Raw genomic sequence first — 17,337 nt, 5'->3', positions numbered from 1 at the left:
TCATGTATAGAGGCCAAGTGCCATATTTTAAGGCCAAAAAGTTGTTTTTCTACCATTTAAAATGCAATAATGTCTACATAAATATAAAATATTTTATGTGAATGACATAAAAAATCAAAATGCTAAATGATTATTTAAAAAAAATATAATTAAAGTGTGGTCCCCTGGAATCATGTCACTGGTGTTACCATCTAACAAAAGTCTCTTATTTTGAAATAAACATCACACTGATGACGTCACTTGACTTCCTCTTATCTCTTTCCTGAAGATCTATGGAGAAAGCCCCATGGTATGTCCACTGTCTCTCTTCAGTTATCAAAAGATTTCTCATTTATCTAATGATTTCATGTGAAGCTTTTGGTTGAAGTCACTGGTATGACCCATTTTATTGTGAGGGAAATGTAAAAAAGTGCAATTCAAATGTATTAAATAACATAATTTAGTGAGTATACTGTGATTGACAACATGTGGTCTGATTCCCTGTAGCAGTCATTTTGTTAAATGCATTTTTCATGAAAAATGTCACTGGTGTTACCATCACTGGTGTTACCATCAGTAACACCAGTGATGGTAGAGCCAGTATCTTCGGCCTTATCAATGTCACTGGTGTTTCATTGTGTCACTGGTGTTACTGTGATTATTATGTTAAATGTGACACTAAAATGTGTCACATTTAACATAATAATAATTTTACATCAATTGAATTTTGCCATACTTAAGCATTAAGATTTAAAGGATTGCATCATTACTTGTTTACAACTGTTTTTCAAATATTTTCATTGTTATAGCAAATACATGGTTGCGCAAATGAACAAATTTCATTCAGTCACACTTTTAACAAAGCTGATTAAAATTAATAAAGAGATATTCTCATCTCTGGTTGTTTTGTCATTATTCTTCTGTGACTCTGACTACATTTGCCGAAGAGACTGAGAAATAATATTTAATTAAAGCCTTTAAAAATGCCAAAGAAGTAAGGTAACACCAGTGATAAAAATACGGTACATGCAATCTTTAAATAAATGCACAAAAAAAATAAAAAGCCATCAAGCTGTCATTTATGTGTATTCAGAAAGTTAATAAGTTATAGAATAATATGGTATAGGTTAAAATGTTAAAAAAGAAAATCAATTTTATGACATCTTGCCTTTCCAAAAGTGAACATTTCTGTAGAATGACCCAAAAGGCGCTCTATATGTAAAGGTTATGACACATTATTATCATTTTCTTCATGTGCAGAGTAGTTTGCCTTGGTAACACAGTACACACAGACACACTTTGCGTTTGATTGGCTCACCAGGGGTCGGAGGGGTAGCTGGCCAATGAGCCGTTGTTCACGTAGGTGGAAGACCCGCCTCCGTCCAGATTGATGGCGTTAATCACGCCGTACTTCTTCAGGGACTCGGCCACCTCCCACAGATTCATACTGAGAGACACAACAACAAAACAGGCAACCATTCAAAATAAGAGGTGGGAAAAAAGTGGAAAGACAACACGACACGCCCAGATCCCCATCCGAAACAATGAAGTATTACATATTCAGTAAATTAAATATAAATATCTGCTCTCTCTTTTTGTTGGATTTTGTCCTCTCTGCTGTGAAATGGTTTTTATTAGCATCAGGCATTAACAAAGAGTTGCAGCACTGCTAGTGAGTTAGCTACACTTCACAAGTACCTGCATGCTCACCTGATTATTTTATTTTGTAACAGCTCATCAGCGCCCAGAGCATTCCCCATGACTGCTCCAAGTCAACTTGTGTGTATTTTATTTATTTATTTTTTTTAAATGTGTGATGTTTGGTGTGTGAGACGCTGCTGCGTGAAGCTTGGCGACTCTTTGTCCTGCTGGTGGCGCTGTGGTGGGACAATCAGATTTGTATTCAAAATGTAAAAATCCATCATTCCCCCCAAATTTCATCCAAAACAGGAGAAGAGGATCAGAGATCACATGGAGATTAAAACATAATCCCTTCACTGATCACGGATCATGGTGGAAGATTATAATCTGATGTTTGAAACACACTGATCTATGAGAGATTACACCTGCTTCTCTCTCCCAGCTTTTGTACCGAGACTAAATTCTCTTTTGTGGTAGACTCACAATGCATTTTTCTCTCTCACAGGATTACCCTCGAGTCACGGAAACACTGCCAGGGCTCAGTGACCTCTGACCTTTGACCTCCTTACTACTGGCTGTCTGTCATGTTGGTGATGTAGGAGCTGAAGCTAACGCTCCTGCTGACCTCACTGTGAGACACTGAGAGTTACATTACTTAATTAACCTGTAAACCTGCAGGTATTTATAAAAACTAGGATAACTGTGTCCTACAACAAACACAAAACAAATCAGCAAATAAAATCTCAAAGCAACAGTTTTTCATTTCGTCTCATTTTCAGCGACTTGACTCTTCTGAGATCTGACTGCAGCTGTGTATTTTTAAATCCTCTTTCTTCTTTCCCAGGGCGTGATCACACCTTCAGTTCATCTCCTTGGCCCAGAAACAGTGGAAATGTTGACTCCGGTGCATTTTTGTGTTTGGGTCGTTTCAGTTCACACTGCCCAGTTACAGGCCAAACAGGGCTCGTAAACACAAGTCACATGGACTCACATGGAGCTCAGACACTGGACGGCGTTCTGGTGACCTGTCATCCTGCCAGGAGATTTTGTTGGTGGTGTGTGTGTGCGAGTGTGTGCATGTGTGTGTGTGTGTGTGAGAGAGAGAGAGAGAGAGAGATTACAGTCCCTGTAACCTATCCTAACTGTAACAAGGCAGTACGGATTTGTCTGGATTTGTTGAAGTAGTTGGGCTTCAAATCAGTGTCATGTTGTTCATGAAGATTTTTTTTCACTACTGATGTACAACATACCACAACGTAAGAATCCAAAATCAAATGTGAAACGATGTTAACCAAAACCTTCACTTTAAAATGTTTCAGGCCTAATTCTGTCAGTTTTACATAAAAAAAAAATCTTGGTGTCATCAGTTTAGAGAGGAAAACTGTGCATCACAATATCCCAAAGTCACCATATAATCACATTATAATACTATTGGAAGACAAATGAATGTTAAACGCATTTCCTACCTCAAAACACAACTGCAGCGCCTTATCTGGGATAGTTTGCGTTTTACTGTTTGCATCATGTGGTTAATATGCCGACCCCGTGCTCACGGCTGCTGGAGGTGCATGTGATGTAAATGAAACGGGGATCTACTTTCCCCACTGAGCACTACAGCACACCTTGTGGTCACAAACTGCACTGGGTGCCTTTAAAGGGACATTTCACCCATCATGGATTATATATTTGTATCAAGCAGTCACCGTGGGCTGCCTCCAGTCCCTGATGACGAAAGCTTTACTCTCGAGCTTTCGTGGTAAACTCGTATTCCAAACCTGCCAGCCATCTCTGATCCGCTGGGGAAAAACTCTGTAATTTTAATAATTTCAATTATTCACATGCACTGTCATGCAGCGTCATGTGGCGTGCACGCACAAGAACGTCTGTCCAAGCCACTCCTCCAGTGAAACACACCCACACACACACACACACGCACGTGCTTCATGAGCGTACATGAGAGGATTTGGTGGAGGAGTCTTTGCAGCGAGATTTGAGTGTGTGTGTTTGAAACATGCCGAGCATACGACTAAATACCTGAGACTTGGATTATTCAGCATGATGAGTGTGAACTTTCTGAACACAATTCTGATAGCTTATTGCAGTTGTAAAATTGTGCAAGACAACAGTAACAGAGCCAGTTTTTTTATTGGATCAAAGATGGCTGGTGTTTTTGGATTATCCAGTGCCGGTATTTCACTCCCATTTGCCCCTAAAAATGGAAATGTGTGCACTGGAAAGATAATTTACACGCAACGTGCGCAAAACACCCTGTGCAAACACAAAACAGCTGTGATTATTAAACGACAGCAGAATGTGAAGTGGTGACGTTACCTCAAGTTTACAGTTCAGACACTTAACACTGACCACCAGTCTGCGGACAGGAAAGCCCCAAATACTGTATGTGGTTGTTTAAAACGACCTCTTTTTACTCGCATGCAAACTCGTAGGATTTCCTGCAGCTGCTTCACAATAAAAGCCTGTGTACCTTAGTGCATGCACGCAATATAAACATTTAGGAAACTGTTTGTTAATAAACTCTGTTACATTTTCATTAAGGTGCAAATGTACTCCTTTGCAATACTAAAAATAAAAGTAAAACCTTCCTCGTCAGAGATAAAGGCAGCACACAGTGAAAACTTAATACAAATATCTTCCATTATGGGTGCAGTATCGCTTTAAGTTGTGTCAGAATGTGATTGACGGATCAAGACAAAAGCCACCATGTCAGGGAGAAACGACCTGCAGCTTTAATCTGCCAGACGCCTGGTTAAGAGCTGGTCCTCGCTGCTGCCGGTCATGCAGGACAGAAGGTCACTGCTCGGCCCGATAACGACGGTCAAACCGACTCCTGAAGGATTTATTGAGCCTGATATTGAGTGGAGATATACAGGGGACACATCCAGACACGTCCCCTTTATTGTTTTTGCCAAAGGCAGATCTTTAACACAAACTCATTAATCTGCAGGGGTCAGCAGGTTCACTGTGACGAGAAGCAGATCAATACAATTGATTGGTGGGGGCTGGCGAGCCTTACAGCGTTATTAAGGCGTCCCTCCCGCTCCCCCTTTCTGCAACCCCATTCATCACGTTCACCTTCACAGTTGTTTTTCTCCCCCTCCTTTCTCTGTTTAACCTCCTGCTTCCATCGTTTATATCTTCCCATTTTTACTCCAAACAGCGTCGCGCCTTTTTCTCACTGTAAACACGTCTCTCTGTCTCTCTCTGCCTTATTTGTTAACGGCTCCATGTTGACTGTCTCCTAGATCACGTTTGCAGCTAAATCCAGCATGAGGATCAGCAAGCATAGCAAAATTTGTAATTCAACTAAGTATCAATATCAAAATGGAAAAATTCTCCACTGAAAGTAAAAATTCTGCATTAAAAATGTCCCTTCACTGAAGGTACAGCAATTTTCTCGGTAAAATGTACTTTAATGTGAAAAGTAAAAGTCATTGTGAAGAATGGCTCCTTTCAGAGAGTTAAATTTCTGCTCCATATCCTGTTGGCTGGTTTACACTCTAACAGCAGCACGTCTGATGTTTTGCATGGGAAAGCTTCTTCTGCAAAGGAACTAGCAACTGCAGCCGTCAGATAAATGTAGTGCAGTTAAAAAGCACAAGAAGCAAAAGCGGAAAGTCTCCTTAAATGGAAATACTCAAGTAAAGCGGCAGAATCTCAAAATTGTGCTTATTAATTGTGCAAATTTGTTCTCTTCTTCTCCTTCTCTCACCCTCTTTGGTCCGTCTTTCCGTCGATGTGGAACAGGATCAGTTTCCCCTCGGCGTCGTGGCCCACCGCCGTCCGGGCCGACACCACGTCCACAAAATGGCGGAATGTACCTGTGAGAATTAAAAAAAAAGATTAAAATTTAAGATCTATGGGAGGCTTGTTTAATCCAACTACGTAAAGTTTTGTGGTCCTTCACATGGGAAGACTTCAGAGGAACTACAGTCGTGTGGATGTAGCGTATCAGGTCCAGCAGTTCTGGGTTTTATTTCCATCTGCACTCTTCAAACTGAAGCCCACATGTAGTGATCAGCTAAAGGCTCAAAAATAATGAACAGCATGCCAGAAAAGGAGAACGATCGTTATCATGTGTTTATGCAAAGCCTAGTCAGCTTTCAGCATTATGCAAATAATGACACAGCAGTTCTGAGAGACTCATTCATATGTGTTCATACACTACATACCGTTTTTTTAGCAGCCTGCAACTACATTTACATGGAATCCTATAGTAGCTGCTAAACGCTCAGACAGCACACACTCTTAAAAAGATGTCCAAAAAGCCTGTTTTTGTTTTATTTTTGTTTTTGTTTGCAGCTGAAACAAGTTTAACTTTTCAGAAAAAAAATAAATGTGTCATCAACATGGATATAAAAAGTTGTTATGGAGTCATCACTTCTTCTTCTTCTTCTTTTTTCAAATTTGGCCAAAACAGACTGTGAGCAGTGTCCATCACTAAAAAGAGCTCGTTATTTCGAAGGCCGATTCCCATCTCAGTGCCTCTCAATGGCCATCTAGTGGCTGTACTCACTAACACACTCATCCTGCTGATGTTTGTATGTTGACTGTCTTAGTTGTTTCTGTTGAACTGTTTTCTTTGGTCTTTTCGGTTACTTTAAAAGTCTTTGTTTTGGTCTTTGAGTTTTGACTTGTATTGGATGTTAGGACCCCCTTGAAAACGACATGGTTCATCTCACGGGGTTTATCCTGATGAATAAACTTATTCAGATCTGGGCCTGCTGGTCATGGAGTCACCAAAAGCCTCAGGTTTGACCCTCTGTCCAGCAGGAAGAGATAACCTGTGAACACCCATTTATTTTTCAGTTTGTTTGTGTTTCCATCCACATCGGTTTGTGTGTCAGCGCAGACCTGAGCAGCTCCATGTCGTGGCCGCGTGACGGAGTCGCGTCAGGTCATGGTCAGGTTTCAGAGTTACACAAACACTGCGGCAGGACTCTGGGCTACGGTTACTCTTAATTACTGCTGATGTGAAGTTTCTCACACTTGTTACCTCCTGTCACCTCTGAGGTCAGCCGATCTGGTCCTGGATCTGCTCTGATCACACTGACGTCTCGTTCGGGGACGCCGGGCGTTACGCAACGCCAGGTTACAGAGCCAGAGTTCACATGAATCAGGGGCTGTTAAATACCTTTGATCCTTCTGTTTCACAGCAGCTTGGTCACATAGCTACTGTTCATAATTACTATTGATGTTGGTACTATTATACACTACTCACAAAAAGTTAGGGATATTTGGCTTTCGGGTGAAATTTCAGGATGAAGCTAAAATGCATTATAACCTTTACAGGTGAACTTAATGTGACCTTCTGTAAACTTTTGAATGCACATGTCCAACTGTTCAGTGTTTCAGTACTTTTTGCACAAGTTGCTGTTCTCTAACAAGGAGTTTAACGGCAAAATTCACATCAGGTGTTTGATGCTGCAGCTCATCGAGGTCGTATCATTAGGGAACGGCTGCTGGAGACTGGGGTACCTCAGATGGAGTGGCCTGCACTTTCTCCAGACCTGCATCCCATAGAAAACCTATGGGATCAGCTGAGACGCCGTGTAGAGGCTCGGAGCTCTGTACCCCAGAACCTCAATGTCCTGAGGGCTGCTCTTCAAGAAGAGTGGGATGCCATGCCTCAGCAGACAATAAGTCGACTTGTGAACAGCATGAGACGTCGTTGTCAAGCTGTAATTGATGCTCAAGGGCACATGACAAGTTATTGACACTGACATTTTTTGTTGTGGTATATCCACCACTGTTGTTGGCTTTTGTTTCAAGAAACTGTTTGAGATGAGGAAATCACCAGTGTATGCTTCTACTTAAATGCCCTACTTTCATGATATAATATCACTGTAGCGTGAACATTTTTCATTTTCCATAAATTTCACCCAAAAGCCAAATATCCCTAACTTTTTGTGAGTAGTGTATGATGGTGATTTAGTCGATGCTTGAGTGCCACAAAAGAAAACGCCTCAGTTTTTACTGTAACTGACCAAGATTACAGATGACCAAGAGTAAGAAGAGCCAGGAAAGGAGCCGCCACAGGAGGAAAGTTATACAGTGAAGTTTAACAGAGTCAGAGTCACAGTCTGTTTCCCTGGACTGGGGCAGATAATTATCTGTAATAACATGACATAAGAGCATGGGGGCTGGTCACATGATTACACATCAAGTGCCCATTATTGCACCGTCATGTGAAGACGGCCTTTGGGAAAAAGCTGTTCCTGTGTCTGGTGGTTTTGGTGCACATTGCTCTGCAGTGTTTGCCAGAAGGCAGGCAGAGTTCAAACACAGTGTGTCCTGTGTGTGTGGGGGGGGTCTGTGATGATTCTGCCTGCCTGTTTCCGGGCTCTGCAGGTGCTCAAGGTCCTGCAGAGTGGGCAGGTGGGCTGATAATCTGTGGCGGCCTGCTGCTGTCCTGCTTGGTGGCTGAGCCAAACCAGACAGGGACAGAGGTGCAGAGGAGACACAGGGACAGACAGAGCACGGGATGACGGCTGAGTGAAAGCAAATCATCAGCTCCTGCAGCAGCTTGAACTTCCTCAGCTGGTGGAGGAGCAACATCCTCTGCTGCGCCGTCTTTATTCTCCCACTTCAGGTCCTGAGAGACAGTCAATCCCAATACGTCTGGGACGATATGTTTATCTCCCAATTCCATACTATCACAATACTTGGGTCGGATTCAATATGTATTGCGATTCTTAAGTCTTGCAGTTTGATATTAGGACTTTAGTTTTCTGAAATCCTCCGGTTTGTGTCTGTAAAGTTTGATGAGGCTGTGATTCTCCTAGAGGTCATTTTCGACGTCCAGTTTGACAAAAGTCTCTGCCTGCAGTGAAACGGCTGCTATGGGGGCCAACATCATCACACAGGAATCAAATGTGGCTCATTGAATCCACAAGACTCTCAGCTTTCCAGTCAAAGCCAACTGATGCAGCTCCAAGACTGTTTAGGCCCCAGTCTGCACGGATCAATACAAAATTTCTGACAGTTGTTTATGACAGAATGGATCAGTTTGTCCTGTTGTGCTACAATAAAAATAACTGCAGTGAGATGAACAGAATGCAAAACTTGATCTTATTACATAAAAGTTTTCACTTGGGAACATAACGATAATTTGCAGTTGAAAAAAGGTAATAAATTGCAATTTATTCCAATACATGTTAGCACAATAGTCCACATATTGCAAAATGTTCATATTATATGCAATATATGCAAAACTATCATATTGTGACTCAAGCATCATGATAATATCGTATCGTGGGGCTTCTGGTGATTCATATCCCTATGTACAACTCTGTGTGTTTGTGTGTGTGTGTGTGTGTGTGTGTGTGTGTGTGCGTGTGGATGTACCTGTCTCCTGGGTCTTGTCACACTCGGCCTCGATGCTCTCGTTGATGTAGACCTGGCCGTCCCTCAGCAGCCACACCACGCCGCTCACCAGCTGGACGAACGGGTTGGTCTTGTCCTGCACGTCGTCCTCCGACAGATACCTGGGAGACGGCACCGACACGACGTTTTTCATCTTTATTTTCCTCGAACAAATCCAACAAATAGATCAAACCAAATGTAAGATACAAAAAATATCTCACTATACAAAACATCAAACAGTCGACATGCTGAAAACACACCTGATGTGTTTGAAAAGGAAGAGAAAAAAAGCGGATCTGGTCCTGCCCCTTCCCTAGAATATCATATCACTCAATTAAAAAATAAATAATAAAATAAAAAATAAAACAAAAACTCTCTGTAAATATATATATCATAAATACTGGAGACAACACAAATAGAACGGAAAAAACAGTCACTTTTTTTCAACTTTTTGAGCTCCTCTATTGTATATTTGTCCATTCATAATTGTTTTTAGGTGCATTTGAATTTTTTAATGTTACTGCACATTTTTAATCGCCACAGCTGTTTCAAAGAGTTACCCCACAAACTGAAGTGATAGTGCAGCTGAGCGATCCTACTTCCTGCGCCACTTTACTGTCAAAAAATAATCATGACTGCATTGATTAAAAAGGTGCGATATTTATTGTTCATGATTTTGTTTTCAGTTTATAAGGACAATGTGTATGTTTCCCAAATAAACATAGCTTAGATTTAAACTGAACTGAATGAAAAACACGACCAGGCACCAGAAAATACACCATATATTGCATTATTTCAGTGTTTGAAAGTCATGCAGCCTTTAATAGCTTATTAAAACTGTGACCCATATCCAATGCGTTAAAGCGAAACTGCACTTGTGTGTGTAGTGTGTGTGTGTGTGTGTGTGTGTGTGTGTGTGTGTGTGTGTGTGTTGTCTGGTTCCCTGGCTGTGATCTGGGTCCACATGGCGGTGAAATGTCCTCATTAGCTGCTGATCCACAACACTGGGTTTGCATCTCTCCATTCACTTCCACAGCAAAACAGCTCCCAGAATAAAATAATAACTAAATAATTTGTGAAAATAATCTAACAAACTCCCTGCCAGATATACAGTCCAGTTTATATCTGAAAATAACAAGAAAAGGGCTGTTTACTTTCCACAAAACAAGAACACTGGGAGTTGTTGTGTTTCCTGAAACTGCCCTGAAAAAACAACGTGAAGTTTAAAAAAATCCACTAATTTTAGATTTAACCACTCAGACCAAATCCAAGTTTAACGTCTTCACTAATCACCTCTGAGTATACAGACGAAATTCTGAATCACAACACTGTCACCGTGTTTTGTACTTACTTTTGTACTTTCTACTGTGTTTGTAATTACGCTTGTCGATCAGTTTGAGATGCATCACTTTATCAAATATGCTCTCTTTTTGAATATGACCCGACACGTGAGAGAGAGAAACCGAGTCTTCACCGCAAATGACTCATCCAATTAGCCAGCGTGAGTCCATTAATTTTCTATGAGCTCTGAGAGACGACGGGGTGATGAGGTGAGAGGAGGAGAAAGACACAGAGGAGGAGTGTGGTGTGAGCAATGCAAAGAGTAGAATAAATAAATAAATAAAAATAATAAATAAATGGATGCTTATACCTGAACCTGTTCATATAATCACTCTGAATAAACTAAAAAAAAATATCTCATTTTGGAAGACGGCATCAACATATCTATGCTGTTCAAAAATCTAAACTTCATTGTGCCTACAGGGGAATTTGCTGCAAAACAACACACACACACACACACACACACACACACACACACACACACACACACACACACACACACACACACACACACACCAAACTGTACATACAGAGACATAAAAACACTTAAATGCAGTGATGGACCCAGCAGGAGGTTGCAGGGCCCTGACACCTTCAGATTTCACCAAAGCGATTACTCCTCATCTCATCACTGTGTGTGTGTGTGTGTGTGTGTGTGTGTGTGTGTGTGTGTGTTCTCGGTGTGTGTTCACCTGCCAGCGTGGTTGCTGACAGCTCCGGCTGCTGCTGCTGCTGATCCGCTGGCAGAAAACCCAGCAACACACAGTGGATTCAGTTACTCAACACGGCCTCCACTGATCTCCCGGGTTATTTTTGACCCTATAACATCACCTGAGTCACGGTGGGAAATTTCCTCAGAGCAAGCCTGTCCTCTGGTGTGAGGCTGATCCACAACACTGGATCTGTGTAGACCTCTCCATTCACCTCCATAGCAAAACAGCTACCACAGTAGGGCTGTAGCGATACACTAATCTCACGATACGATACACGATATTCAGCTCACGATACGATATATTTCACGATATTCGGCCAACAATACGATTCGATATGATTTGATACGATTCAATACACTTACATCATTTTCTGAAAGATTTTAAAGGGACAGAGTGATTTTGGTGACATCTTGTGAGTGTTCCATTAACTTGGATTGAATTAACTGAACTGAAAACTGAAAGCATCGATCAATTACACAATATATGGCTCTGACTGGACAGAGAGTCTACAGTTTGCAAATGCTGGACAAAATGAATCAAAGATGTGATGAGAAAATTAGTTTGGCTTGACTCCAATAATATAACAATATGTTAAATTATTATTATTATTATTTTAAAAATGTAAATTATTTATCAAACAGACCTAACAACTCAGCTACCAATGAATGAGCAGTGGTATGCATGTGATAACATAGATTGAAAAATAAGCCGAAGTGATACCTCTTCTCTGAATAGACAATCTATGTCAGTGTGCTGCTGTAGCTCACTGACATGGATTGAAGGTGCTGGATTTATATTCGCCGCCTCTCTCCTGAATCTCTTAGCTCTGAATGCGTAAACAGGGAGAGAAAGACGTCTGCGTCTGTGTGAAGAGAGGATCTAGACGGGTAACTTGCTAGAAATGCTCTACATGGACACTAGCGGCTGGCTGACCTAGTCGCTCTCCTGCAACGCGAACGGGCGAAATGGGCAGCGAGCAGAGCGCCAGACGAACACGGGGGATTTGAATGGGGCTTAATGCATCGATACTCACGGCTGAAAAATCGATACTTTCTGTGGAAACAAAATATCGATATATATCGCAGCATCGATATAATTGCTCAGCCTTATATCACAGTAATGCTTTTAGCAACGCCAACAAAGGAGATTATGACAAGCTAAAAAAGAGCAACCCATTTTTTTTTTTTTACCTATTTTTGGAAAAAATTAAATGTCTCTTTTCTTGTTATTTTCCTATTTGGACTAGAAAGTCGATCTGGCAGGTATCGTCTGCAGGAAACAGATTTGATTCCTGTGTGATGATGTTGGCCCCCATAGCAGCCATTTCACTGCAGGCAGAGCATTTTGTCAAACTGGACGTCGCTGGAGAAAATGACCTCTAGTGACCTCTAGGAGAATCACAGCCTCATCAAACTTTACAGACACAAACTAGAGGAGGATTCAAAAAACATAAATCGCAGAATCACAATATGTACCAATCGCAAAACATATTGAATCAGCACCCAAGTATCGTGACAGTATAGAATCAACAGATAAGGGGATCGTCCCAACCTTACTGGAGCCACGAGGTTTTCTCCCTACAACAGCTCTGATATCTTCTTGATATTTTACATTCTTTAAATGGGTCTGATTCAAATTTAAGACACACAATTAACTACAAAGGACTGTTTATCTCAACAACTGGTTGTAACTGGTTCAGTCTCTGGTTGGCGTGTGTGTGTGTGTGTGTGAGTGAGAGATGCACTGAAAGTGTTATTCATTTTTAATTTTAAGTGTCACATGCTCTTGCCTCATATAAAATTCCTGGTATTCCTAAATTCAGGTGACAAACAAATAAATAAAACTGATTTTTCCCCCCCTGAGGATTAGAGATAAAATATTTTGTGTGTGTGTATGTGTGTGTGTGTGTGTGAGTGAGTGTGGTGAGTAAAGGGGTGGGCATGTCGTGGTATTACACAAGTACTCCTATCCCTGGATGTGTAGGTATGTGTGTATATATGTGAAGGCTTGTGCACGTGGCTGTAAGTGCTGTTTTTCACAATTTACTCGTCATGATGTTATGCAAGAGTGACCTGCCTGAAAATACATGTGTGTGTAGTGTGTGTGTGTGTGTGTGTACTTGTGCATGTGCTGTTTTCCTTGACTTACTATGCCTGAGCACAGGGAGCAGTGTAATGTCATGTAAGCTTCATGGGGAGGGACGGGTGGCAGTGTGCATGTGTGTGTGTGTGTGTGTGTGTGTGTGTGTTAGTATAAACTGAATATCCCTTTAAACTCAAGCCTGCCGTCCCCGACACACTTTGTATTTGATGTGGCTTATTTTCCGGGCTTTATCTGCAGACGAAACAGCACCTGAATGCAACACAACGGTCGATTTGGAAGTGTCAAACCTCGGACTTTACCACGAGCACATGAACACAGCATAAAACTTATGGCTAAAAAACAAACAAAAAAAAAACACTATGACAGCAGAAATCTATAAACCTGATCTAAAATGCAATCAGCTGTTTCTGAGGACAAGTGTTATGTGTCAACCAAGTTTCAGCCGAATGAGTTTGTCATTTCTTGAGATATTGTGCTTACAGACTGGTAAACAGACAGCAGGTCATTTTCAAATCTATATATTTACGCTGCTGTGTGAATTTAAGCAGCCTAAAAAGAAGCTCCCTTGGGTTTTACCTGCAGTGAGTCACATTGGACTGACATGAACTCAACACCTGATGCTTTGAGATGTTTTGAGATTTAAAGATCCCGTCAGTCCAGAGAAAATGTGGCTGAACTTGCCAGTGGAACGTGAGCGGAGGCCGGTGGCGTGAGAGAGAAACGTGAACAGAGTTGACATAACAGAGACAAAAGGAGCAGGGAGGCGGAGGAAGACGGCTGATAGCGCTTTGTGTTTATACAACATGGGGTTTCAGCCACACGTCTTATTTTTCACAGACACAATGCGACCCTGCTGATAAATTACTCCGGTGACGAATGGCCGGCCGTGCTGTATCAAAAATACATTTGTCTGCTGCTTAGAAACTGCTCCTGCTGCTTTCGTGGGATTTTTTTACCATCAGACTTTCTTGGTTTTATGCACCACTTTCCTTTTGTTTTGTCATGCTTGGCCATGGCCATGACTACCTAACAGTGGCTGTTTGTTTGTGTTAGTTTTTAGAGGAAATGGTATTTCAGATGGGTACTGTGCAGAATCCCTGGCCAACAACTCAAGTTTCATGTCAGAGGAATCCTTTCAATTTATCTGCACTATTATCTTACCTTCCTGCATTTTTCACAGTGTTGCTGAAGCATTTAGTTCATGCATCGATTAGACCATAAACATAAAGATCTAATCTAATCTAAATCTAGAAAAAAACAATACAAAATCCAGACTTTTTTTTTTTTTTCAGACTAAGGAGGACATTTGGACAATCGTTTTGGGCTCTGGTAACTTCCCATCATTAATTTTCACTCTTTATACGCTAAAAGATTAACCCCCTGAACCCCAAACCCGCTGGCGGGATAGAAAGACATGAATTTTTTTTAAAAATCGCCAAAATTCAATCGTTTATCATAGCTGGAAGCTTTAAAAACCTATTTTTTCGTCGGAATGCAACATGTCCGACTTTCGTTTAGCGGTAGAAAAAAGGACGAAAATAAGCCTAAAAGAGTGATTTTTCATTCGAATCATTTTAGTATACATGCTTCATTCAACAATTCGCCAAAAAATAGTCGTTCACTCAATCCAGATCATTCAAAAAACAGAAAATTCTGCGGTCTTCAGCGGATCTGAGACATCTTGATTGATTCAGGTGAGCCCAACAGTCGCGTGACAAAAATTCTCTGAATTTCAGTGTGTAGGCAGCAGTAGTAACATGGAAGGGCGCAAGACAGTAAAAACGCCTAAGTTTATACAGGTTGGAAAAATGTTAATATTTCAGGAAATAAATCATGTGAAGCCCTACTTTTTTTTCCTGGATCAGTGACACTTGTGGGCACCTGAAAAAATGTTCTGTACATTTATGCCAATGTTTCTCGATTTTTGTAAAATAAATTATCAAAAAAATCAGTTTGCCTTTTTTAATTTTTTTACTATTTATGGCACTATAACTCTTTCATACTGTGTGAAAGACATTTTTGAATGGCTTCAGGTGATAGCCACAGCTGTGCTGTTTCCATAGAGGTGCAGCACTTGTAGTTGCAGTGAAAAACAAGCCCACAGTGAGCCAAAATGTGAAGGGAGCAGAAAACATCCAAAAACTGCTTGGGGTTCAGAGGGTTAAACTGCTCAGTCAAAAAAACAATTGACAGACTCACAGAGAATGAAATGCTGGTTAGCTGCAGCCCTGGTTCAATCTCTTACCCGAACACCAGCGTGCCGTCCCTCCTGATGCCAAACTGGGCGTTCTGCACACCCCCACTGTCCCTCACCACCCTGCCGTCGCTCACCACGTTGCCCAGACACCCTCCGCTCCTGGTGTTGAAGAAGCCGGCGTTCTGGGCGTACAGGCAGCCGGCGGCCCGGGCCGTCTCCTCCACCAGAGCCCTGTAGTTCATCCCACAGCCGCCCGGCCCGCCCGGCTCCAGCACCGACACCGTCCTCAGGGGGTCGTGGACCACCGTCATGTGACCTGCGGACACACGGGGACAGGATGACGATTTAACAGTCGCCAGTAACATCAAAAATCTAACAACTGAAAGACAGAAATACACAGGACATTAACATATTCAGAGTGTATTGAACCCTCTAGACTTATTACATGTGATGGTTACAGCCTGAATTCAAAATCAATTACAGCTGGACTTGCTGTCACTGATTCACAAACAGTAACCCTTAATGTTAAAGTTTTATTTTTTACCTGTTTTAACATAACATAAATATTTCATGTATTATTAACCTCATTTGTGGTGACAATTTAAGAGTGAGTCAACACCTGAAGAAACACATGACACTCATCAGCAACACATAGATGCTTTGATTTCAACTCAACCAAGTTTGGGAAAATCTGGATATTAGATGCAACGAGATAATATCCCAAAATCTGGATGCCGTTCCAAATCCAAGAAGACCTGAAAGTGTTCAGTCAGCGAGCTGAGTCCTCGTTTGAATGAGATTATTCAGCATTTAATTTCCAATAAATCTGCAAAAATGTGTCAATGTGCTTTCACCTTGACGTGATGGGATATTTTGTTTAGCATGCTGACCAAAAACATGTCTTTAAATCCGAAATCTGATTTCTGAAGGTCCCTAGCAATACAGCATACTGATGTTCACTTTAATAATTGCACAAAAATAGATTAGAAAAAAAAAATAGATTTTAAATAGCTAAAAACCTGTAGGTCGTCTGATGATAAATGAATCTGAAAATGATGAAATAACCTGTAGCTGATATCGACACATCAAAACTCATCAGAACAAGATCCAGTTTCAGTTTTGGGGATTGAAACTTAGCGGATCTTTCCTTTAATGTCTGTGACTTCTAAATTGACTTTGTGTGTGTGTGTTGTTTCCAGCTGCATCACTGACCGTACACCTTTCTGGAGCCGCCCGCGACGTCCCACACAAACACCGAGGACTCGGCCGCCGGCAGCCCCGTGTGGTTGCTGGCGGGCCAGGTCTCATGGGTGACGTTGCCGTGGACGACGGGCTGGCAGTCCCGGACGTGGCGGTGGGAGTGGGAGGGGCCGTGGCCGCTGGCGTACGGCAGCAGGAGGTCGTCGCTCACAGAGGCTCTGCATAAGGAAAAGGTCAAGATGACACAGAAAGGTTTTGTCACACAGCGGCTCAGGACACACTGATGGAAACAGCACGGAGACGCAGAAACAGCCGGTAACAACAGCCAGCAAACTGTTAGGGGCCACAGCACCACGAATAGCCTCCAAAACAACAGGCATCCTCTCACCTCCTCATATGAACTGCTGCCGTCTGGATGACGATATTATAAATAATAAAAATAATCACAAACTTGTGTAAGACTTTTCAAAATGTAGTTACAAAGAGCATTTCTGATACACACCTTCACAATAAGAGCATAAAAAAAAATCTGAATAAGATGTAGAATAAAGGACCAGGTGAAACAAAGCGTGCAATAAAAAAAAAAAACATTAGCAGTAAAAGATGGATAAGAAACAACAGATTGCCTTAAGAAATCCTTCTGGGGAAAGTAAGTCTTGAGGAGTGATTTAAAAGAAGATACAGAGTTAAGTTTTTAAACAGGTGATGTGTATAATTAATTAACTATTGATTGTCTATTGGGGCCTCTGCGATGAGGTCATGAAATGCCTTTGTGACGAT

General features: G+C 41.5%; 1 protein-coding gene across 3 annotated transcripts in view; it reads right to left on the bottom strand.

Moving 5' to 3' along the window:
• Positions 1 to 17,337, bottom strand: part of LOC115373573 (N-acetylglucosamine-1-phosphodiester alpha-N-acetylglucosaminidase-like) — a 39,046-nt gene that overhangs the window by 19,226 nt on the left and 2,483 nt on the right. For all 3 annotated transcript variants that reach the window (XM_030072048.1, XM_030072049.1, XM_030072050.1), the window contains exons 2-6: positions 16,570 to 16,775; positions 15,406 to 15,673; positions 8,986 to 9,125; positions 5,351 to 5,459; positions 1,298 to 1,426 (exon numbers count right to left, since the gene is read on the bottom strand). In XM_030072048.1, coding sequence (XP_029927908.1) covers positions 1,298 to 1,426; positions 5,351 to 5,459; positions 8,986 to 9,125; positions 15,406 to 15,673; positions 16,570 to 16,775 — 852 coding nt within the window. The remainder of the gene's footprint in view (positions 1 to 1,297; positions 1,427 to 5,350; positions 5,460 to 8,985; positions 9,126 to 15,405; positions 15,674 to 16,569; positions 16,776 to 17,337) is intronic.

The sequence above is a fragment of the Myripristis murdjan genome, chromosome 16 (assembly GCF_902150065.1).
Source record: "Myripristis murdjan chromosome 16, fMyrMur1.1, whole genome shotgun sequence".
In the NCBI taxonomy this organism is placed as follows: domain Eukaryota; kingdom Metazoa; phylum Chordata; class Actinopteri; order Holocentriformes; family Holocentridae; genus Myripristis; species Myripristis murdjan.
The sequence above is the reverse complement of the archived record's forward strand: the minus strand, read 5'-3'. Positions and strand labels throughout refer to the sequence as shown.